The 25,656-nt window shown below is 41.1% G+C and overlaps 1 protein-coding gene across 1 annotated transcript in view; it reads left to right on the top strand.

Moving 5' to 3' along the window:
* The window catches only part of LOC132389714 (cation channel sperm-associated auxiliary subunit beta-like), a 39,811-nt gene extending 14,324 nt beyond the window's left edge, over positions 1-25,487 (top strand). The window contains exons 3-6 of the mRNA XM_059962281.1: positions 9,550-9,691; positions 10,541-10,635; positions 12,756-12,830; positions 17,965-25,487. Coding sequence (XP_059818264.1) covers positions 9,550-9,691; positions 10,541-10,635; positions 12,756-12,830; positions 17,965-18,126 — 474 coding nt within the window. The 3' untranslated portion in view covers positions 18,127-25,487. The remainder of the gene's footprint in view (positions 1-9,549; positions 9,692-10,540; positions 10,636-12,755; positions 12,831-17,964) is intronic.
* The last annotated feature ends 169 nt before the right edge of the window (positions 25,488-25,656 follow it).

Here is a 25,656-nt window from a genome sequence, read left to right on the forward strand (position 1 = left end):
CTGTTTCTGTGCTGTAATTGTTATATGGTTATATGGTGAGTACTGTTATAACAACCCCCCCCCCCCCCCGAGACAATGATTGGAAGCCAAGATGAAAACCACAAGGGCAGAGGTCAGTTGACTAACTGAGCTACAGAAAGGTGGGAAGACCAAAGACTCATCTCAGCTAATAAGGAAGTACAGGGTTATATCCATAGCCAAAGCCCTGGAAACTGCCAAGCCATTGTTAACAGCTCTGGCTACCAGAGTACAGAGGTACACTAAGGACACAGGCCAAGTGAATAAATGCACTCTTCTCCAAAGAACCAGGGAAAGTATTCACACAATTCCAGAGCACAACATGCCTGTACCTGAACAACCAAAACAGCAACTGAAGTGTACTGGAAAAGTATATGGGAGAACGGAGCATCACATAATATCAGTGCCCAACGCCTGAAGGACCTGCAAGTGAGCCTCTGCAATCTCCCAGAGGGAGAATCAGTCACCATCATAGCAGTATATGTCCAGCAACGGGTAGCAAGTATGAGAAAACAAACATCACCAGGGTCTGACATGATCCAAGCCTATTGGCTAAAGAAACGAACAGCATTACATACACGGCTGGCAGCTGAAACAAACCAGCTCATTTGAAGCAGGTTCCCACCTTGACTAGCTAACTCAATGATAGACAGTACTCATAATGAAGGATCCTCACAAAGGAGCAACACCATCGAACTACCAGCCTATAACCTGCCTGTCAACAACATGGAAGTTCCCATCAGGCATCATTGACACCAGGTGAAGAAACATGTAACGTGTAAATTCTTGAGCCCTGCTCAGAAGGGGTTGGATATGGAACCAGGGGCTCCAGGCACCAACTACTGGTAGACAAAGCAGTCATGCAACACTCCAAGACCAGGCAAACTAACCTAAGCACAGCATAGATCAGCCACCGGAAAGCAAACGAGTCAATGCCTCACACATGGATCCTGGAATGCCTATCTTTCTACGAGGTCAACAAGACACTAAGGACCTTCATCAAAAACTTAATGGGCGGTTGGAGGTCAATGCCAGAAGCTAACTGAAAACCAATAGCAGAATGGCCATCAGATGTGGAATATACCAGGGTGATGCACCAGCCCCACTGCTGTTCTGCACAGGCTTGAACTCCCTCAGCCAGATCATCTCAAAGAGCAGATATGGCTACAGGCTCAAGAGTGGAGTGACCATCAGCCACCTCCTGTTTATGGATGACCTCCAGCTGTATGCAAGAAGTGAAAGAGACATTGACTCACTAATCCACCTGCCAATGGAGTACAGCGGAGACATTAGATTGTCATTTGAATTGGAAAAGTGCAGCTGGGTGGTCATGAAAATAGGCAAACTCATCAAGACTGAAGAAGTTGAGTTACCTGAACGTACCAGATGCACAGGACAGCTATAAATACCTGGGGATCCTGCAGGTGCATGAATGCCACAATGAAGACACAAGGAATGCTGCAACATCCAAGTACCTCCTAGTAAGCCAGCTGATTGAGAAGAACAAGGTCAGAGCCATCAACACATTCACCCTATCGGTCATCAGATACCCAGCCACAATAGTGTACTTCCCAAGGAATGAACTGGAAGCCATTGACATCAAGATCCGGAAGCTTCTAACAATACATGGAGGATTCCACCCAAAGCCCAATGTCGAGCAGCTGTACACCCACCAGAATCAAAGAAGATGGGGATTTAGAAGTGTCAAGGCCATAGTCCTGGAAGAAATGCGAAACATCCATATCAGGAAGATGGTCCCTAAGGACAACCTGCTAGGAGAATACCTCTGACAGCAGGTAGAGCATATGGAAATGGAAGTGGGTGAAGCAGAGCCAGAGGACCAGAAGCCATGGCAGGACAAGCCACTACACGGGATGTCCCATCACCAGATATCAGAGGTTGCTAACAGAAGAAAGTCCTACCAATGGCTGGAAATAGCAGGGCTGAGGGACTGCACAGAGGTGCTGCTCATGGCTGCACAAGAACAGGTGCTGAACACAAGAGCAATAGAAGCAGGGTCTGTGCAGGCAATCCACTGAAACCATCCAGCACATAGTAGCAGGGTGCAAGATGCAGGCAGGGACAACATACACTGAACAGCACAACCAAGTTGCAGGAATTGTATACAGGAATATCTGTGCTGAGTATGGATTGGACTCTCTCATCCAAATGGGAAACACTCAAGAAGGTAGTGGAGAATGACAGAACTAAGAACCTTGGGACTTCCAAATACAGTCTGATAAGCAGGTACTGGCTATCCAGCCAGACATAATATTACTGGACAAGCAACAGAAGAAAGCAATAGATGTGACAATCCCAAATGACAGTACCATCAGGAAGAAAGAATATTAGAAGATAGAGAAATACCAGAGCTTGAAAGAGCTGCTAGAAAGCATGTGTAAGGTTAAAGCCAGAGTAATCCTGGTGGTGATAGGAGCACTTGGATCTGTAACTCCTGGGCTGGGAGAGTGGCACCAACAAATCCCGAGACCAACATATGAGATCTCAGTGCAGAAGAGTGCACTACTAGGTACAGTGAGGCTACTGCGCCAAACCTCCGAAGCTCCCAGGCCTCTGGTAGAGGACCCGAGATTGAGGGGAAAGTACACATACACACCATCAATAAAGGGCGAGAAATATATATATATTAAATAGGTAAATAAGTAGTGCAAAAGCTAGGAAATGAAAGAGTGGTAGTGTTCATGGGTTCAATGTTCATTCATAAATTGTATGGCAGAGGAGACAAAGCTGTTCCTGAATCGAGTGTGTGCCTTCAAGCTTCGGTACCTCCCTCTTGATGGTAGCATGTCCTGAATGGTGGGGGTCCTTAACAATGGATACCACTTTTCTGAGGCACCACTCCTAGGAAATGTCCTGGATAATACTGAGGCTAGTACCTATGATAAAGCTGAATAACTTCACCACTCCCTGCAGTTTACTTTGATCATATACTGTAGCCTCCTCCCCCAAGACACTGATGTGGCTGGTTAGAATGCTCTCCATGGTACATCTGAAAATTTGCGAGTGTTTTTGATGACATACCAAATCTCCTCAAACTCCTAATGAAGTATAGCTGCTGCCTTGCCTTCTTTATAGCTGCATGAATATGTTGGATCCAGATTAGGTCCTCTGAAATATTGACAATCACAAACTTGAAATTGCTCACTCTCTCCACTTCTGATCCCTCTATCAGAATTTATGTAGGTTTTCTCATCTTACCTGTGTAAAGTTCACAATCATTTCTTTGGTCTTACTGATGTTGAGTGTAAGGTTGTTACTGCAATACTACTCAGCGAGCTGGTATAGCTCACGCCTATATACCCTATCATCTGAGATTCTGCCAACAATGGTTAGTTGGTCAGCAAAGTTATAAGTTGAAAATCTGTTGTGTATCTGTAAAGGTCCTAAACCCAAGCAAGGGAATCAGGATTTGGGTGTATTGGAGGGATAGCTGAACACAATTTAAGAAGACCCAATCTTCAACTAATGATTAATAAACTTGAATTCAATAGAGACATATTTTCCATTCTTCTTCCATGAGTACTATAGAACATAGAACAGTATAGGACAGGAACAGGCCCTTTGGCCCACAATGTTGTGCCAAACCAGCTAAAAAATAAATCAAAATACCTCAAAAACTAATTTACCCTACCAAGGTGCAACACATCACATTTATCCAGGTTAATCTTCATCTGTCATTTCTCTGTCCATATCTGCAACTGATTTATTTTTGTGCTATATTCTTTGCTATTCTTCTGCACTGTCTACAACTCTATCTACCAATCTTGGTATCATCTACAAACTTACTAACCCATCCATCTATATGTTCATCCAGGTCATTTACATATATCACAAACAGCAGAGGTCCCAGCACATATCACTGCAGAACACCACTTTACAGACCTCTAACTCCCTTCGACCACCACCGTCTATCTTCTATTTGCAAGCCAGTTCTGAATACAAATAGCCAATTCGCCATGGATATAGAAACATAGAAAACTTACCTTTCGGCCCACAATGCTGTGCTGAACATGTATTTACTTTAGAAATTACCTAGTGTTACCTATAGCCCTCTATTTTTCTAGGCTCCATGTACCTATCCAGGAGTCTCTTAAAAGACCCTATTGTATCCACCTCCGCCACTGTCGCTGGTAGCCTATTCCACGCACTCACCACTCTTTACGTAAAAAACTTACCCCTGAAATCTCCTCTGTATCTACTTCCAAGCACTTTAAAACTGTGCCCTCTTGTGTTAGCCATTTCAGCCATGGGAAAAAGCCTCTGACTATCCAGACGATCAATGCCTCTCATCGCCTTATGACCTCTAACAGGTCACCTCTCATCCTCCGTCACTCCAAGAAGAAAAGGCCGAGTTACTCAACTTATTTTCATAAGGCATGCTCCCCAATCCAGGCAGTATCCTTGTAAATCCCCTCTGTATCCTTTCTATAGTTTCCACATCCTTCTTGTAGTGAGGTGACCAGAAGTGAGCATAGTACTCCAAGTGGGGTCTGACCAGGGTCCTATATCGCTGTAACGTTATCTCTTGGCTCTTAGACTCAATCCCATGGTTGATGAAGCCCAATACACCATATGCCTTCTTAAGTGGAGTCAACCTCCGCATCAGCTCTGAGTGTCTTATGGACTCTGACCCCAAGATCCCTCTAATCCTCCACACTACCAAGAGCCTTACCATTAATACTATATCTGCTGGGTCTGGGTTGAACTCCATCTGCCACTTCTCAGCTAAGTCTGGCATCCTATCAATGTCCCGCTGTAACCTCTGACAGCCCTACACACTATCCACAACATGCCCAACCTTTGTGTCATCAGCAAATTTACTAACCCATCCCTCCGATTTCTCATCTAGGTCATTTATAAAAATCACAAAGCGTAGGGGTCCCAGAACAGATCCCTGAGGCACACCATTGGTCACCGACATCCATACAGAATATGACCCATCTACAACCACTCTTTGCCTTCCATGGGCAAGCCAATTTTGGATTGACAAAGCAAGGTCCCCTTGGATCCCATGCCTCCTTACTCTCTCAATAAGCCTTGCATGGGTTACCTTATCAAATGCCTTGCTGAAATCCATTACACTACACCTACTGCTCTTTGTTCATCAACGTGTTTAGTCACATCCTCAAAAAATTCAATCAGGCTCATAAGGCACAATCTATCATTGACAAAGATATGCTGACTATGCCTATCATATTACAACATTCTAATCTTCTGATTTAGCCTCCCATGAGGGACTACGTCAAACATCTTACTAAAATCCATGTAGACAATATCCACTGCCATACCCTTGTCAATCCCTCTTGTCGCCTTGTCAAAAAATCGATCAACTTTGTAAGACACGATCTGCCCCATGATGCACCATCAATAACTCTAGGAGACTGGAAGTGAATGATAGGCTTTTATTAACAGCGAAAAGGGAGCACAACCATGTCAAAGACTGAGAGAGGAGCAGTGCCCCAATCGCCTTTATACAGGGGTCTGTGGGAGGAGCCACAGGAGCAGTCAGCAGAGGGGCGTGTCCAGACAAGTATACATAGTTTACTACACCCTACACAAAGCCATGCTGGCTCTCTCCTTAATTAGGACAGGGGTTTCCAAATGCTCATTTATTACATACCTAGGAATTTTTTCCAACAATTTCCCTACAACTGATGGGATACTCGCCAGTCTATAGTTCCCAGGATTTTCCTTTGTTCCTTCCTTAAATAGAGGTACATCATTTGCCACTTTGCAGTCGTCCAGGACCTCGCCTATACCTAGAGAGGACATGAAGGTACTGGTCAAGGCCCTAACAATCTCGTTTCTTACTTCCTTCAATAACATGGGGTAAATCACATTAAGCACTGAGGACTTACTGTCTTACTATTCATTGGGAAACCTAACACTTCCTGTTCCTCCATGTCCTTTTCCTTGGTAAATTCAGAGCATTTACCAAGTACCTCACTCACATTCTCTGCATCCAAGCAGATGTTCCCCTCTTTATCCTTGAGTAGTGCTACCCTCTCCCTGTGTATCCTCTTTATTCTTGATGTATGTATAGAATGCCTTGGGATTCACCTTAATCCTACTTGCCATGGACTTTTCATGGCCCCTCCTGACTTTGCTAGTTCCTTTCTTTAATTCTTTTCTAGCTTCTTTAAATTCCTCATATGCTCAGTTTGATCCTAACTTTTAAAGCATTACAAATTTTCCTTTTCCTTCTGGACTAAATTCATCATGTCTTATGACATCCAGGGGTCACTTATCTTTCCAACCATATCTTTCCTTCTAACAGGAACACGCCTTTCCTGGACTCTGTGCAATTGATTTTTAAACATCCTCCACAAATCTAATGAGGACTTGCCATAAAAAAGCATTCCCAATTAGCTCGTAATTTGCCCTACTCTAATTTGAAACTGTCCTGCATGGACCATACCTATCCTTATCTATAGCTATCCTAAAAGTTAAGGAGTTGTGGTCACTGTCCCCTAACTGTTCACCCACTGAAAGGTCAAGTCAGCTGACCAGGCTCATTACCCAACACCAGTTCCAATACAGCCTTTCCTCTCATTGGACTGTCTACATGTTGATTTTAGATAAGGTGCTGGAGGTTTGGAAGATAGTCAATATTGTTCCACAGTTTGAAAAAGGCTGTAAAAATAAACCAGGAAATAATAGGTTGATGAGTGGGAACATTACTGGAAGATATTTTAAGGGGCAGGATGTATGAGTGTTTGAATAGACGTGGCCTGATTAAGGATAGTCAGCATAGCTTCATGCGCGATAGGTCATGCCTAACCAATCTTATTTCAAGGACATTACCAGGAAAGTTGATGAAAATAAGGCACTGGATGTTGTCTACATGGACATTAGCAAGGCATTTGACAAGGTCCTGCATGGGAGGTTAGTCAAGGAGGTTCTGTTGCTTGGTATTCAAGAAGAGCTAGCAAATTGGATTAGATACTGGCTTCTGGGAGAAGCCAGAGAATGGTAGTAGATGGTTGCCTCTCTGACTGGAGACCTGTGACTAGTGGAGTGCCGCAGGGATCAGAGCTGGGTCTGTTGTTGTTTGTCATCCGTATCAATGATCTGGATGATAACTGGATCAGCATATTTGTGGATGACACCAAGATTGGGGGTGGCTGTTTACTCACCATCCCCAGAGAAGATCTTGCAGCTGCTGTGATGCATCCTGGACCTGGGAGGCAATACACCAGCCTAGTGTCTCTTTTGCAGCCACAGAATCTCCTGTCTGTCCCCCTAACTATCGAGTCTCCTATAACTATAGAACTGCCTGACTTTACATTCCCTGTTGAGGCTGAGAGCCAGCCATAGTGCCAGTAGCCTGGCTTCTGCTGCTATGTCCTGATGGGTCATTCCACCCCCACCCCACCACCCCCAGCAGTATCCAAAGAAGTACACTTGTTGCTGAGGGGAATGGCCACTGCAGAACCCTGCTCTGATTGCTTAATCCCCTTACCTCACTTGGTGGTCACCCCTTTACTGTCTGAAGCCTAGGTATGACCACCTCTTAAAAAGTCTCATCTATAATCAGTCTCCCAGATAACCCTGCGTACATCCAACTTCAGCTCCAACTCCTTAACCCAGTCAGTCATGAGAGCTGAAGCTAGGTGCACTTCCTGCAGATGTAGTCATCAGAGAAACCTTCAGGTATCCTGAATTCCCACATCTGACAGGAGGAACATTCCATCCTGACTAATCTGTATTTAAAAAAGTAGACCTCTTCTTATCTGTACCTCTGCCTATCCTCGCCAAAGCTTGTTAAACCAAACCTTCTCATTCTATCACTGGCAGATTCCAGCAATGGCCGCTCCACTTGATCGTACCTTCCTTTTACTTGCTGCTGAGTTTAGACCTCTGATGCTGACTCTTTTTGTACTTGCACAGGAAAAAAGACCTGCCTTAACTGAACCACTCTTTTTTTAACTCTCTCTCTCTCTCTCTCTCTCCTGACTTTCAGTAGGGCTCTGACACAGAAACTTACTGCACCTGAGCCACCGGAAAAAGACCAGATTTATCTGAATCAGCTCCTTTTAAATTATCACTCCAAGCTTTGGTAGGCCTCTGACACTGACACTTACCACATCTGTACAGCTGAAAAAGCCCAGCCTTACCCAGAGCTGCTCCTACTTTCTCCCGACCTTTGGTAGAACTCTGACACCGACACTTACTACACCTGAGCTGCCAAAAAAGTTACATATTTATCTATGAACAGCCTACTTTAATCTTAGTAATCCTTTATTTTGAAAAGCAATAAAATCTGTAGACCAGAAGGCCATAAGACATAGGAGATGAATTAGGCCACTCAGCCCATCAAGTCCGCTCTGCCATTCCATCATGGTTGATTTATTATCCAACTCAACCCCATTCTCCTGTCTTCATGTTCAAATTTCAATGTGCATTTATTATTAAAGTATGGATCTGTTGTACAACCTTGAGATTTGTTTTCTTACAGGCAGCCACAAAACAAATAAACCCAAATAAAGGAATACTGTCAAATACCCAATGTGCAGAGAAAAAAACCCAAATTGTGCAAACAATAAAAATAAGCAAATAGTATTCAGTACTAAAGTGAGTCCATAGACACGAAGCCTGGAGCATCCAGAGAAGGCTACAACCACAACCTCAGTTCATTGCAGATCCAATTAACATCACAGAGCAGTGAGCAGAACTGGCCTGACATGCGCCTCTTGTCCTGACACCCTACCTTTTCAATTCACCTGGCCTGGCATTTAAATTGTCCAAATATTGAGTTGTTCCTCGCATTAGGACCTGGGCCCTGTCACATTGCTGTGCTCTGGGCCTGGACCCCACCACCATGTTTCGACCCTTACCCAACCTTTTCAAATTGACCTGGCACTTAGATCGATCAAACCTCAGTCTTGGTTTAGGTGGAAGGGTCTCAAATTTGCCTCTCCACTGCTCCAATTTTGCTTCCCTCTTGGTTGGCCTGACTTTGCCTTGACTTCACCTTGCACACACGCGCTTCGACTCTCGATTCAGCCTCACCTCGCTTACCTCCCCATTGTTTACAGTGATCGTTTACCGTAAATTTTACAAGAAAATGTGTCATTAATGAAGAATATACTTGTATTCTTTGTTTTGTTTGTCACCCGTAATTGGTTATTGGGCTTCACCAGCACCATCTTAAACCTGAAGCCCCCATAACCTTTGACACCATGATTAATCAAGAACCAATGAACCTCTGCTTTAAATATACCCAATGACTTTGCCTCCATAGCCATCTGTGGCAATGAATTCCACAGATTCGCCACTCTCTGGCTAAAGAAATTTCTCCTCATCTCTGCTCTAAATGGACACCCCTCTATTCAGAGGCTGTAACCTCTGGTCCACTCTTCCACGTTGTAACTCCTGTCTATTAGTATAATCTGTGTAATCAATAATAATTGTTCCAGTCTAATTGCACTCATTCTGTTTGTCAACATAGCACTTTTAGTAAAATATTGTAATTGCTGTTCAACTATGTCACTATCTCTATTTCTGAAGGTATATCGAGTTTTATATCCAGCCTATGATTTAAACATCTCCCTTTGGTTGAGGAGTAAAAATGAACAAGATCAGATTTTATATTCTCCTTTTTTTATTACGATCACTGAACTGAACAACCGGACCAACTGGAAAGCAACTAGTAAGTGAACTATATGCATAGCAGTAAAAATTCATTCTTTAAAAACAGGATATTTTTTAAATGCAGATGCCAGAAATTTGAAATAAAAATCAAAAATGCTGGATACTCAGCAGGTCAAGTAGATGTGCGTAAGGAGAAACAGAGTTAACATTTCAGGTCTGATGGAGTGTCCTATACCCCAAACTTCAGATCATTTTTCAGCTGAATGAATATTGCACAAGGATTTCAACAAGATCCTATGCAAGGCAATATTTGCTACACCATCAGCTGATTCAGCATAACTCAAATTTGCAATAGTGATCAATGACCAAATAGATTTTGGAACAATGTTATAGTAAACCGGTTGCAATGCACTAGAGGTTATATTTCCTCTCAGAACAATGACTAGAAATGCAAAAAGTAATGTGGAATTCTGGCAAATATCCCTTTATTGCTGTTTTTAAAAATTCTGCATTGTGCTTGGGAAATTGACACAAACAAAAATGTTGTGGAAATTCCACCTAAAGAGAAAACCTTTTGTAATCAGTCCAGTAGATATTTGCTTGAATTATGAGCTTATGCCTTCTTTTATGGGAAAATATCTAAAGATGTTTGCAGGAAAGTGAAGGTTTCCAAGCGAATCACTCATAATTGTACTAGAGGGCCAAGAGGACTCAAATTTCACAACTTAGTACTTTTTCAGAGAGAAGTTACTTCCAGAATGCTCCAGCTAAGGAAAGAACACAGTGTTCAATAAATATTGAGCAGGCAACATTTATCTTGCTAGATTATTAACTGACTCAGATGCCTAAATTGCCTAAAGCAAATCTTGGTAATGAATTGATGAGATTTCTTTTCTTTTTGGCCTAGGTACAAAAAAAAACCCAAGCTTTTCCAAATTAAGGAATTACTATAAAAACAATTTAACCATTTACAACCCAGATGGCCTTTTTATTAGCTTATTTGTAAGTAATCATTTTCACTGTAAACCTTCATCAAAATGGATTTAAGTTAGATTTTCAATGTTCAATTTTTTTTATCAACAGTGACTATTATCTATAATTAAATGTCCTGAAAGCATGTGCCGGCTCTTAGCTGGTGTGGCAAGCGACAGAGTTTCCAGAATGTGATACAAATGCTTCCAAAGTATTATATAGTTATAAGTGGGATGAATCAAAGATGCACCAAATTTTCTGCATTAGTAAATAGATGAGACTCAGGCATGGTAGTTGTGGGGTGGGTTGCATGATCAATCAAGGAGACTGCAGTAAAAAGGCATGATATCTTGGAAGGCTCTTTGAATGAGCCCATGTTGGTAGAGAAATAAATTGGGAGTGATCACTTTGTTAGAGTATGGATGACCCCCAACAGTCAGTGGGAGACAAAGCAGCTGCTCTGGACGCATATCATGGATAGTTGTAAGGAATAGGATTGTTGCAGGGATTTTAACTTCCCCTATATTAATCAGTTTGCCTTAGTGGAAAGGATTAGGCAGGATATAATTTTTAAAGTGCATCTAGGAGAACTTTTTGTGCCAGTACATACATGATGTAATTGCATGATCATGCAAATGTCCAGTATTTTGAGAATAATAATCATAATTCATTACATTTCAAAGCAATTATGCAAAAGGATTGTCTGGAAATTGAGTCTGAATTGGGGATATTGCTGATTTCAATGTCATTGGACATGACTTGGGAGTAGATATTTATAGGTAAATTTTCATTTTGAAGGTTTGGATTTTCTATAGGTGAAGTAGTGAGAGTATGGGGCTGGTGTGTCTCTGTAAGAGTGAAGGGTAAGGAAGACAAATCTAGGCAACTTTGGACATCAAGGGATGACAAACACCAAACAATCAATCACTGATTCCTGTGGCACATCCCTAGTCGCAGGCCTCCAGTCAGAGGGGCAACCCTTTACTATCATTCTCTGGCTTCTCCCACAAAGCCAATGTCTAATCCAATTTACTACCTCATCCTGAATACTGAGAGAGTGAATTTTCTTGACCAGCCTCCCTGTAACCACAGTAATAAGTCCTCTATATCAATGATGTGGATGGTATTGTGGTTAACTAAATTTGCAGATGATACCAAGATTTGGGGTGGAGTGGACTGTGAGGAAGACTGTCAGAGCTTGCAGTGGGATCTGGACCAGCTGGGAAAGTGGACTGAAAAGTGGCAGATGGAATTTAATGCAGACAAGTGTGAGGTGTTGTACTCTCGTAGGACCAACCAGGGTAGGTGTTACATAGTGAATGGTAGGGCACTGAGGAGTGCAGTAGAACAAATGGATTTAGAAATACAGGTCAGTAATTCATTGAAAGTGGTGGCACATGTACACAGGGTTGTAAAGAAAGCTTTTGTCACTTTGGCCTTCATAAATCAAAGTATTGAGTATAGGAGATGGAATGTTATGTTGAAGTTGTATAAGACATTGGTGAGACCTAATTTGGAGTACTGTGTGCAGTTTTGATCACCTACCCACAAAAAAGATGTAAATAAGGTTGAAAGAGTACAGAGAAAATTTACATGGATGTTACCGGTCTGGAACACCTGACTTATAAGGTTAGGACTTTATTCCTTGTAACATATAAGATTGAAAGGAGATTTGATTAAGATGTCCAAAATTATGAGATAGGGTAAATGCAAGCAGGTTTTTTCCACTGAGGTTGCATGGGACTACAACCAGAGGTCATGGGTTAAGGGTGAAAGGTGAAAAGTTTAAGAGAAACACAAGGTGAAATTTCTTCATTCAGTGAGAATGTGGAACGAGGTGCCAACTCAACTGGTGCATGTGAGCTCAATGTCAACATTCAAGTGATGTTTGGATGGATACATGGACGGGAAAGGTATGGAGGGCTATGGTCCGGGTGCAGGTCGATGGGACTTGGTAGTTTAAATGGTTTGGAATGGACTAGATGGGCCAAAGGGCCTGTTTCTATGTTATATTTTTCTGTGACTCTCCCAATTTCTCTAGTTTCTGCAGAAGATGAATTTTTTGTGTCAGTTATAAACACTGTTGCTGATAGCCTTACTGACATTCTTATTGCAAAATTTGATGGAATAAACTTTTTTCTGCAAACTAGGGTTCAGAATTGTACCATTTCAGAGTAACAGTTATTCCTGGAGTATCGCTCTGTGACTTGTTTACTGAATTTCAGGTAATATCTTTTTTGTTTAGATGTTTCAGATATCATTTTTTAGGATAATGAACATTAAGAATATTAAGAGCATTGAGATTCTAAAATATTTAAATATCTTGATTGATGCTTGCATTTGAACAGTTAAATAAAGTAATCAGTTTGGGTCATATTGTGTAGTGGTCAGTATGCTGCCATTATAGCTCAGGCATCAGAGTTTGGAGTTCATTTCCGGTGCTGTCTGTAAGGAGTTTGTACCTTCTCACGCAGGAAATGTGTGTTTCCTCTGGGTGCTCCAGTTTCCTCCCATATTTCAAAAACTAACTGGTTAGTAGGTTAATTGGTAATTGTAAATTGTAAATTGTCCTGTCATTAAGCTAGGGTTAAATAAGTGGGTTGCTGGGCAGCACAGCTCATTGGGCTGTAAGGGCATGTTCCACGCTGTATATCTAAATAAAAATAAAATGAAGTATCATAGTAGAATTATTCATAGTAAGCACATCAGTATGCAGAAGAGACAAGAGTCCTGCAGATGCTGGATCCTGGAACCTGATGCAGGATTTTGATATGAAAACATTGACCATTCCTTCCCCCCTCTCATGTGTTACTCAACTTGTTGCATTCCTCCAGCAATTGTTTGTTAATTTTAGCAGAATACTGTATGTTCTGTAGTGACTAGCACTTATACCACATTTATGACCGTCCGTTTCATTTAAAGATTAATGGCTTCACTCATGTTAGTCATAAACAAATTAGATAATTGTTATTAAGCAACACAGACAAAATGCTAGAGGAACTCAGCAGGCAATACAGCATCTATGGAAAAGAGTAAATAGTCGATGTTTCGGGCTGAGGCCCTTCATCAGGACTGGAATAAAAGAGACGAAGTCAGAGTAAGAAGGTGAGGTGAGGGCAGGGGAGGAAGAAGTACAAGGTAGTAGGTGATGGGTGAAACCGGGAGAGAGGGAGGGATGAAGTAAAGAGCTTGGAAGTCAGTTAGTGAAAGAGATAAAGGGCTGGAAAAGGGGAATCTGATAGTAGAGGACAGAAGACCATAGAAGAAAAGGTTTCAAAGGGACATTTAATGTCAGAGAAATGTATACAACATACATCCTGAAAAAGGAAGGGAAGGGGCACCAGAAGGTGGTGATGGGCAGTAAGGAGAGGGAGAGAGAGAGAGAGAGAGAAATGGGAGTGTGGAAAGGTGAAGGAGAGGGGGCAGATGCATTTACCAGGTTCTTGAAATTGATATTCATGCCATGATCATGAGGCAACTCAGACAGAATATAAGGTGTTGCTTCTCCACCCTTGAGGATAGCCTTATCGTGGCAGTAGAAGAGGCCCTGAAATGACATGTCGGAATGGGAATGGAAAGCAGAATTGAAATGTGTGGCCTCCTGGAGATCTAGCTTTTTCTGGCAGATGGAGTGTGGATGCTTGGCAAAACAGTCTTCTAGTCTATGTTGGGTCTCACTGATATACAGGAGGCCACACCAGGAGCACCAAATGCAATGAATGACATCAAACGACTCACAGGTGAATTGTCACCTCACCTGGAAGGACTGGTTGGAGGCCGGAATGTTAATGAGGGAGTAGGTGGGCCACTTGTTCAGCTTACCAGGAGGGAGAACAGTAGGGGGAACTAGTGGACAAGGGAGTCACGTCTGGAGTGATCCCTGAGGAAAGTTTTTGGGGGGAGTGGGGTTAAGGAAAGATGTGCTTGCTGGTGGGATCCCGTTGGAAATAGCAGATGTTAAGGAGAATTATGTGCTGGACATGGAGGATGGTGGGGTCGTCGATGAGGACAAGAGGAAACCTATCCCTGATCAACACCTCTGATGCTCCACCCCTTTCCCTTTCTTCCATAGCCTTTAGTCCTCTTGCATCAGATTCCCTGTTCTCCAGCCCTTTATCTCTTTCACTAACTGATTGAATTCCTAGCTCTGTACTTCACCTCTCCCCCTCTCCTGGTTTTACCTATCACCTGCTACCTTGTACTTCTTCCTCCCCTCTGTCCACCTTCCTACTCTGACTTCTCTTTTTCCCAGTCCCTATTGAGGTTCTCAGCTGGAAAAGATGACTGTTTACTCTTTTCTATAGATGGCCTGCTGAGTTCCTCCAGCATTTTGTGTGTATTGCTTTAATTTCCAGCACCTGCAGATTTTCTCTTACATGTTATAAGTATCAGTTTTTCCTCCACTGATTACAGAATATGGTGATGGGTTGTCGAATGTACCAGACATGGTGTCTCTGGCCTTCATTAAAGTTCTTGTGAATTCTCGTTAGGAACAATACTTCCAGTCATCCATTTTGGGGACAAACTAATTATATGGATTGGGCTTGGGAATTGGTCTTCCAACATTTGGGATTTTCATTTTCATATATATTGGGGAATATTAGTGAGGAGCAGCATACTTCTTGCCCTGCTCAGATGTGTGTGGAAAATTGTCATAAATTGTCTTCAATTCAGTCCCATTCTGTCAAGAATCATACAATACTTGTTTCACCGAATGTGACTGGATGGTAATCCATCATATTGTACTTTCTGACTTACTTTTGGTCAATCTCATATTTGATTTGCAAGAAATCCTGCTGAAGCACCTGGGAAATCAAACTGGCTGTTCCCTTCACTCTTTGGATTATAAGAATTTTATAATAAAGAAGATCATCCAGGATGGTAGTGAACAATAGTAGCTCAGATTGAGGCGTTTAATGTGGAATTCGCCGAGTTTAGCAAGGCTTGGAGATATTTCATCATCAGTCAAGTGCAAAATTGTTGGTGTTTCTTTCTGTGTGTGCTTATGTTTATATTGCCCTGCCCCCTTTGCTTGGTTCAGTCCTGATTGGCTACCCATTCAGTTGATTATTCAGCTCACTGTGTCTGAGCAGGCCCTTTGAAAAGCTGAGTAATTAGCTGCTCTTACCTGTTATTTTTCTTCAGCCCTGTGAAATTCTGCTCTTCTGGCAATTATTCAGTTTTATACAACATTTAACAAGGGTGTAGGGGTTACTAACCTGGGGACCACAAACCCCTTGGTCAATGGTTGGGGTCCATGGCATAAAAATGATTAGAAACCCCTATCCTAAAGCCTGTTATAATCCTGACTTCTTCCAATAAAACATAATTGTAAAGTTTTCTGAATGCATTAAAAAATTGTGTCCGTATTTCTTGGACACAGTAAATCCTATTTAGGTTTTGATTGAACAGTTCATATTAATTTGACCATACACTTCTAACAGAAATTTTAAAAAAGCAGTAATGTATAAAGGGCAGGTGAATCATTATAGGTGATTATATTTTATCAATAAAATTATAATTACTTTTTTAACTAACAATAAATATTTTTTTGATTTTTTGTAATAATTTTCTGAGTTCACAAAATTACTTGCAAGAAAAAATATGGACACAAAAAGATATGTATTATGTTAGATCTGATTTGATGCTGAGGGTTATTGAAAAATTAAACAATACTTTAACCATAATGTCAAATGGAGCTCACTGATGTTCATCTAATTTTGCTGAAGGCCTTGCATGATAACAAAAGTGTCAAATAGAGAATAAATATTGTAAAATGTACATTGCTGTGAATCAACATTAGATTTAAATTAATGAAAAAAATAGTGTGGGAATGGATCTTTTTCAGAAAGTATTTAAATGATGAGATCTGGTGATTTCGACAGTACTGTCATGGGATTGTATACTCTATTCTTACAATATGTCAAAATAATAAAACAAATATAATGACACTTGAAGTTACTATATCTAATTTAATATGTAATGGATTGTTCAAATTATAAGTACTTTTTAAGATCAAAAAGCCCCCATTAAGCAGAAGTTCTTGTGATAGTGCATTTATATATATGTTTCATGTCACGTTTATCCAAGCTAAATGGAAGTAATTCTAACCTGTGCCATTTTACATTTGTGTTCAATGAGGGACTCATAATAGTCTGTATTTCACAGTTAATAGCAAAGCATCAGCATTCTTTGCTGGCCCCAAAGAAAGCTATCCACAAATATTAATCATTCCTATTTGGTATAAATTAAACAAGGTACCTGACATCCTGCACCAATTCGTTAAGGCGTTCATCCAGGCAACAAATCAGGAAGGAAGAGGCACAATTTTTAATTGCCTATTGAAATACTTTACAGAATGTCAATAAAGATTGAAATAAATAATTAAGCCAAGATATGAATTATCTTCAAAACTGTATTTAATATATTAATCTACATATCTTCTCATATATTTAGAATACCTAACAATCCAGCATAGGAACAGACATTTCAGCCTATGTTGTTTGAAAGGTCCATGATGTCAGATTAAACTGATCTTACCTGCCAACGCAATTGCTTCCAATTCAGAATTGATTAAGTCTTTGTCTATTGTAATTAACTTATTTAAGAGTACTTTTCGCCCTCCATACCCATTCCATCCATGTACCTATCAAAACTTCTCTTAAACATTGAAATCAAGCTTGTATGGCACTTATGCTGGCAGCTCATTCCACACTCTCATGACCCTCTGAATGAAGAAGTGTCCACTCCTGTTCCCCTTAAACTTTTCACCTTTCACACTTAACCCATGACCTCTGGTTGTAGTGCCACCCAACCTCAGTGGTAAAAGTCTGCTTGCATTTACCCTATATATATCCCTCATAATTTTGTATATCTCGATCAAATCCCCTCTCTGTCTTCTACGTTTTAAGGAATACAGTCCTAATCTATTCAACCTTACCTTATACTCTAGACCTGGCAACAGCCTTGTAAATTTTCTATGTCCTTTTTCAACCTTATTTATATATTTCCTGTATTTTCCTGAAAAATCAATACTCCAAATCATACCTCACCAAATTCTTATACAACTTTAACATAACATCCCATCTCCTGTACTCAATACATTGATTTATGAAGGCCAATGTGCTAAAAGCCTTTTTTACGATCCTATCAACTGTGCCGCAGCCTCTTCCAAAGAATTATGGGTCTGTATTCCCAGATCCACAAGGAGGATCTTTTTAAAGGCAGATACTTTTCTGTCAATTATTTCCTTAATCTATTTAGATGGTTTGTATTTATTTTTAAGTGTAACGTATGATTTTTCAAAAGGATTTAATGTAAAATGCAGAGTATTTAATTTTGTTTTACTTTTCTTTTCAGATTTATGTTGATGATCCACCGATGGCATATCCATTGCACTATTTAATCACTATGGTTACTGCCATCACTCTTGGAGCAATCGTTATGGTTTACTTCCTTTTTCAGCATCACCACTATGCATTTAATATCACTCCGTGTTGGAAGTTTATCAAAGTAACTTAATTTTCATTATAAACTATTATAAAGAAAATAATAAATCAAAATTAAGGATGCAATTTTGCGATTTATTTTCTATATTTAATAGCTAAATAATTAAGTCATGATATTGAGAGTCGAGGAGCCTTGATAAAATTAAAACCAAGCATTGCCTTGATGAGGTGACAATATAACAGACTACTCTGGATCTATTGTTGCGTAATGAGAAAGGGTTAATTAATAATCGTATTGTAGAAGAGTCACTCAAAAAGATTGGTCATAATATTTAAAAAATTGCATTTAAATTTGAAAGATTGATATTTCAGTCTGTAGCCAGGATCATTATACCTGCATCCATCTCTATTCTCAGACCAAATATGCTGACAGTCTGTTCTCCCCACAGATGCCACTGAAACCCTCCTCCCCAGGGTTTCCTCCTGCAGATTGTTGTTGCTGGAGGTCTGTAAAGACAGGATATCCATTAGGAAGATGAGGCGGCGGGGAGCCTTGTTATCTGAAATTGTCAGACTAGTGGAGGGCATGATAGGCATCCTGAATGTACCTTGGACACCATGGTAGCATAGCAGTTAATGCAGCGCTATTACAGTTTGGAGCATCAGAGTTCAGAGTTCAATCCTGGCATTCTCTGTGCATCCTCTTTGCAGAATATGTAGTTTTTTTCCAGATCCTCCGCTTTCCTCCCACAGTCCAAAAATGTACCTGGTACGTTAGTTGGCTATTGTAAATTGTCTCGCAGTTTGGTTAAGGTTAAATCAGGGTTGTCGAGGCTCGCTGGACAGTGCGGCAGGAGGGGCCACAAAGGTCTATTCCACACTGTATCTCTAAGTAAATAAAGTAAAATAGATAAAAATAATATCATTAGGAAGAGACTGGACAATGGCGGACAGGATAGAGAGCATTGAGGAAATAAATTCAGTAGTGTAAGAGCAGGTAGAAAGAAAGGGTATAACAAAACAATCATGGGTAATGGTTAGAAGTAGGAAGTGTAGGGTTTTGTTGATATCAGATAGGAAGCTAAAGAGGAGATACCTCCTGGTGTGATGGGATCTCCAACAGTGCAGGAAACAATGGCTGGAACACCAAAACACCTGGACTTTTCCCTAGATCTAAGAAGGCTGGAGGGGTGATGTTTATAAAATTATGATGGGCCTCAACTAGAGGGATTTCCAGAATCTTTTTCTAAGGATATAGGGTATCTAAAACCAGAGGACATAGCTTTAAGGTGAAAAGGGGGAAAGATCTAAAGCAATTGGGTGGGGAGAGGGTAGATTTTTCCATATATAGGGTGGTGGGTACAATTGGGATGCTTAAAAGACATCTGAACAGGTAGGTGGTAGGAAAGGGAGAGGCAGCATACCAGGTCATTCCTTATCAATGACAGAGTTTTTTGACAAGGTGACTAGAGAGGTTGATGAGGGTAGGGTAGTGGATATTGTCCACGTGGATTTTAGTAAGGCATTTGACCAAATCCCTCATGGGAGGCTAATCCAGTAGATTAAGATGCTTGGGATCCGCAGAGATTTGGCTGTTTGGATTGAGAACTGGCTTGCACATAGAAGACAGAGGATACAGTAATGGTTGAAGGGACTTATTCACGCTGGAGGTTTGTGCTCGGACCTCTGCTGTTAGTAATGTATATAAATGACCTGGATGAAAATATACGTGGGTGGGTTCGGGAGTTTGCAGATGATGCCAAGATTGGTGGAGCCATAAGTACAGCACAGAAACAAGTCCTTCAGCCCATTTAGTCTGTGTTGGAACCATTTAAACTGTCTACTCCCATCAACCTGAACCAGGACCATAGCCCTCCATATCTCTACTATCCATGTACCTATCCAATAGAGTGGAGTTGTGGTTAGTGTAGAAGACTGACAAAGAATACACCACAATATAGATCAATTGCAGATATGGGCTGAGAGTGGCAGATGGGAGTTTAATCAAGATAAATGTGAGGTGTTGCTCTTCAGTTGGGCAAGCTCCTTAACAGTGTCGCTGAGCAGAGAGGTCTTCAAATCCAAGTTCATAGCTCCTTGAAAGTGGCTCCACAGGTCAATAAGGTAAGGAGGCTTATGGAATTCTTGCTTTTATTAGTCAAGGCATTGAGTTCAAAAGTCAGGAGATCATGTTGCAATTTTATAAAACTCTTGTTAGGCCACATCTGGAGTATTGTGTACAGTTCTGATTGCCCCACTATAGGAAGGATGTTGAGGCTTTGGAGAGGGTGCAAAGAAATTTAGCAAGATGCTGCCTGGTTTAGAGGGCATGTGCTATCACACGAGGCTAGATAAATTTGGGTTGTCTTCTCTGGAGCATTGGAGGCTGAGGGGAGATCTGAAAGAGGTTTACAAGATTATGAGAGGCACAGATAGAGTGTAATGGAGAGTATCTGATTCCCAGGGTTGAGTTGTCTAATACCGGAATTGAAGATGTGAGGGTGTATGTTCAAGGGGGATGTGAGGGGTAGGTTTTTTTGCTCAGAGAGTCATGGTTACCTGGAATATGCTGTCTCTTATGTGGTAGAGGCAAATACATTGGAGGCTTTTAAGAGACGTTAAGATAGGTACATGAATGTAAGAACATAGAACATAGAATAGTACAGCACATTACAGGCCCTTCGGCCTACAATGTTGTGCCGACCCTCAAACCCTGCCTCCCATATAACCCCCCACCTTAAGTTCCTCCATATACCTGTCTAGTAGTCTCTTAAACTTCACTAGTGCGTCTGCCTCCACCACTGACTCAGGCAGTGCATTCCACGCACCAACCACTCTCTAAGGAAGATGGAGGTATATGGACATGGCATAGGTAGGAGGAATTAGTGTTTGGGTGTTTTTGATTTGCTTTTCAGCTGGTTCAGTACAACACTGAGGGCCGAATAGCCTGTTCCTGTGCTGTACTATTCAAAGTTTTATGTTTAGAGGGATATGGATCAAATGTGGGCAAATAGAATAAACTCAGGTAAGCACCTTAGATGGATGGATTGGGCTGAAGGACCTGTTTCAGTGTTGTATAATTCAGTGATTCTTTGTGTTTTGTTTGAATTCTTTTTCTGTCAGTGGTATCACAGGTATACAGGGTCATAAAGAGAGCTTTTGGCACATTGGCCTTCAGTAATCAGGGCACTAGAGTGCAGCATGTTATGCTGAAGTTGTGTACAATGTTAGTGAGTCCGAATTTGGGGTATTGTGTGCAGTTCTGGTCACCTTCTTACAGGAAAGGTATCAAGATGCTTGAAAAAGTGCAGAGAATATTTACAGGGATGTTGCCAGGACTTGAGAACCTGAGCTATAGGGAAAGGTTGACTAGATTAGGATTTTATTCACTGGAGTGCAGGAAAATGAGGGATAATCTTATAATGATATCCAAATTTTGGATGAGATTAGAACTAGAAGTCATAGGTTGAGGATGAAAGGTGAAATATTTAAGGGAATCTGAGGGAGAACTTCTTCACTCAGAGGGTGGTGTAAGTGTGTAATGAGCTGCCTGTGGAATTGGTGGATGCAAGTTCGATTGCAATAATTTCCTGCTCATTCTTTTCAATGTGATGTTAGTTTTGATATAATGTACATTCCATTTCATGAGAACAAATTTAATAAACTAAATTAGCAAATCTTAAACTAAAATGATATTGATGCAACAGAGTGAAACACAATAATCATAGCTGATGTAAGAAAGCTCCAGTGGATCCGGGTTGAGTAAGACTTCAGAGATGAACTTTCTTATCTGATGATTACAGTACAAAGCTGAAGGCCACCCCCCCCCCCCCCCCCGTGAAAACAAACCAACACACTATTGGTAACATCCTTATTTAGGCCTGGCACTTGTTGCACAACTTGAACATGTACTGCAGTAAGTCAACTGGAAGCCACATCATTGACTTGAGACAAAATTAAAATAATGGTATGATTAGATAAGGCATGGAAAGATTTCAGGATACATCTTTGTGATTTATCTTTGCATCATCAATGCGGACAGGAGAGGTTCCGGAGGATTGGAGGGTTGCGGATGTTGTTCCTTTATTCAAGAAAGGGAGTAGAGATAGCCCTGGAAATTATAGACCAGTGAGTCTTACTTACCTCAGTGGTTGGTAAGTTGATGGAGAAGATCCTGAGAGGCAGGATTTATGAACATTTGGAGAGGTACTGTAGAATATAATTAGGAATAGTCAGCATGGCTTTGTCAAGGGCAGGTCATGCCTTACGAGCCTGATAGAATTGGGGATGTTGTGGATAGTGTGGAGGGCTGTCAGAGCTAGGTATTGGTGAATGAGATAGAGATAGACACTCAAAGCTGCTATGCAGTTTGACTCTGTGGTTGAGAAGGCATAGGGTGCATTGGCCTTCATTGACCATGGGATTGAGGTTAAGAGCCGAGAGGTAATGTTACAGCAATATAGGACCCTGGTCAGACCCCAGGTGGGCCCCCACCCTCCTTCACCATTCCCTATTTGCATTTCCCTCTCTCCTTATCTCTTTACCTGCCCATCACCTCCCTCAGGTGCTCCTCCCCTTCCTTTTCTTCCATGGACTTCTGTCCTCTTCTATCAGATTCCTTCTTTTCCATCCCTCTATCTCATTCACCAATACCTAGCTCTTTACTTCACGCTCCCCACCTGGTTTCACCTATCACCTACTACCTTGTATTTCTTCCTCCCCTCCCCCACCTTCTTACTCTGATTTCTCATCTTTTTTCTGCAGTCCTGATGAAGGGTCTTGGCCAAAACATTGACTGTTTGCTCTTTTCCATAGATGTTGCCTATCCTGCTGAGTTCCTCCGGCATTTTGTGTGCATTGCTAATTGCTCCAAACCTAGCCCTCAGATTTTGTATTGTCCATTTCCGGAGCATAGTGAGGATGTTAGAGACTGTAATCAAGTGATCAGCTTCCAGAGGTTGTTTTCACTAAAGCACTGCATAATTTCCTGTAGATTTCCATCACAAAAAAATCAGAGTGCAAATAAATGCAATTAGATATTTATTTTTCACTAATTAAACACTGACCTTACACAAGATAAGATCAACATATAAAGAGATATTCTTTTTCCTAGAAGCTTATGGTGCTACAAGGTAAACTTCGGAGTTTACCAGATTGAATCAATGATGACAAAGATGAGATTTAACTGAAATCCATTGTCATGTTGCCTTGAATCTTTAAAGCCTTTAAGTACCAACTATCAATTGTACTATCACTCCACTAGTAAATGTTTCCACAATCCACAAATACACTTAAACACTCTGGCTAAAATCTGAAACAAAAAGTTTGCTGTGAGTGACGGAAAGACTGAAGACTGGGTGATCACCTGCTGGGGTGGGCGAATGGTGATTATTTGCATGATTCTAGAGGGTATATTTATTTATTTAGGGATACAGCACAGAACAGGACCTTCCAGCCAGCTGAGTCACGCTGCCCAACATCCCGCTGATTTAATCCTAGCCTAATCACAGGACAATTTCCAGTGACCTGTGAATTCTTAGGTGTGTGGGCTGTGGGAGAAGCTGGAAGAGACCCACATGCACACAGAAAGAACGTCTAATCTTTCTTACAGAGGATGCCAGAATTGAACTCTGACATCCCTGGCTGCAATAGCATCACACTAACTGCTATGCTACCATGGCACTCCAAGGTAGGGGAAAGGTATGTGCCAGTAATTGCTTTCTGAAAAGTTCCACTAAGGAAGTTGAAAATGAAATGGCATGATTTACATCTGACGAGGAAATTGGATTAGATTCACAAGTATGACAGGATTGCAGTTCTGTCTAATCTTCCGAGTGATGAAATTACCTGGAAGCAGTTGTTATTATGATTCATTTTGGGATAAATTTAAATAGTTTTAGAATTAGACAACAGTATAAACAACAGTACACTGCAGATGGATTGCCAGGCGAGGGGTTAGGTACATAATTTGTAATTCAGATCACTTGTCAAAAGTTTTTAAATGTTCGAAGAGACTGAACATTGGACTAAAACTGCAATCACTGGAATGGTGGTGGTGGGGAGTGTGGTGTAGTTATTGGGGTGGGTATTTCACTCATCTCAAAGCTCTTGCTGCTTTGTGATCATTAATGTGGCCAAAACTGTGCAACTTGAACATGGAAAAAAAATATTAAGGTACTGACAGAGGGATGTAATAAAATAGTTAAAATAGATAAAATAGTTCACTTAATCTGGATCAAGAATGCTGATGAAATGTCTCTGCCCATAATGTTGACTGTTTGTTTATTTCCATAAGTACTGCCTGACTTGCTGAGTTCTCCCAGTATTTTGTATGTGTTGCTCTGGATCATGAGTTTCCCAATTGTCATCCTTGCAGAGAGTATATCAATTCTAGCTTCTGAACAGGGTGAGAACTCACCCCATCATAAATCCTGTGTATCTCTAAGCTAAACTGTGGTCCCTCTAATGCCATATCAAGGTACCTTTATTTTCAGGGGTTCCCAACCTTTTTTAATGCCATGGACCCCTACCATTAACTGAGGAGTCTGTGGACCCTGGGTTGGGACTCTTCTGCTTTATATCTGTAGTGAAAGGGAAAAAAATATAATCGGGCAGGGTGAAAAAATAAATTAGGCTGTCAATTAAAATGTTGACTTTACCAGACAAGAAGGTTTGATAGAGCAACATGGTTGCTAGGCAGCAAATGGATACAAGCAGGGAAATGAAATAATGCCAACCACGGATATCTGGGGCCACAGAAACAATGGTGCCAAACAAGGTGAACTGGCACTTTCAAATCATTACTTAATCAAGTATTAGGCAATGCAGCCACAAGCAGGAGAAGGATATCCAAGCAACACACACAAAATGCTGGACAAACTCAGCAGGCCAGACAAAGAGATGGAAGATGTCCTAATAAAATAGTTCACCTATCTGGATCAAGGATACCGATGAAGTGTCTCAGCTCGTAACATCAACCATTGTTTTATTTCTACAACGCTGCCTGGCCTGCTGTGTTCCTCCAGCACTTTGTGTGTATTGCTTAGGCAATGGAGCAATTAATGCAGGTTGTTTGATTGGAGGGAGGGTGACAGAACATAAGATAGAATTGGAAATTCACCCATAACTCTGAGGATGGCAAGAAACTTGGGTACAATGGCATACAGAGGGATCTTGAGGTGCAATCTGTGGCTTCCCAAAAGTGACAACTAAAGTAGATAGGGTGGTGACGAAAGCATGTAACATATACTCCTTTCATTGGTCAGGGAACTGAATATAGAAGTTGGGAAGTTACTTTCCTGGTGTATATAGCTTTGGTTAGGTTCATATTCAGAGTATTGTGTGCAGTTCAAGTTGCCATATTACTGGAAGGATGTGGAGGCATTGGAGAGGGTGCAGAAGAGATTTGCCAGGACGCTGCCTGGATTAAAGTATTCACTACAAGAAGAGGTTGGATAAATTGGAATTGTTTTCTCTGGAGCATCAGAGGCTGAGAGAATGTATACAGTTATGAAGGATGTATGTAGGGTAGACTGTCTTTCTCCCCCAGGATAAAATGTCAAATTCTAGAGGGAATAAAATTATGGTGAGATGGGAAATGTTT

This window comes from Hypanus sabinus, chromosome 2 (genome assembly GCF_030144855.1).
Source record: "Hypanus sabinus isolate sHypSab1 chromosome 2, sHypSab1.hap1, whole genome shotgun sequence".
NCBI classification, from domain to species: Eukaryota; Metazoa; Chordata; class Chondrichthyes; order Myliobatiformes; family Dasyatidae; genus Hypanus; species Hypanus sabinus.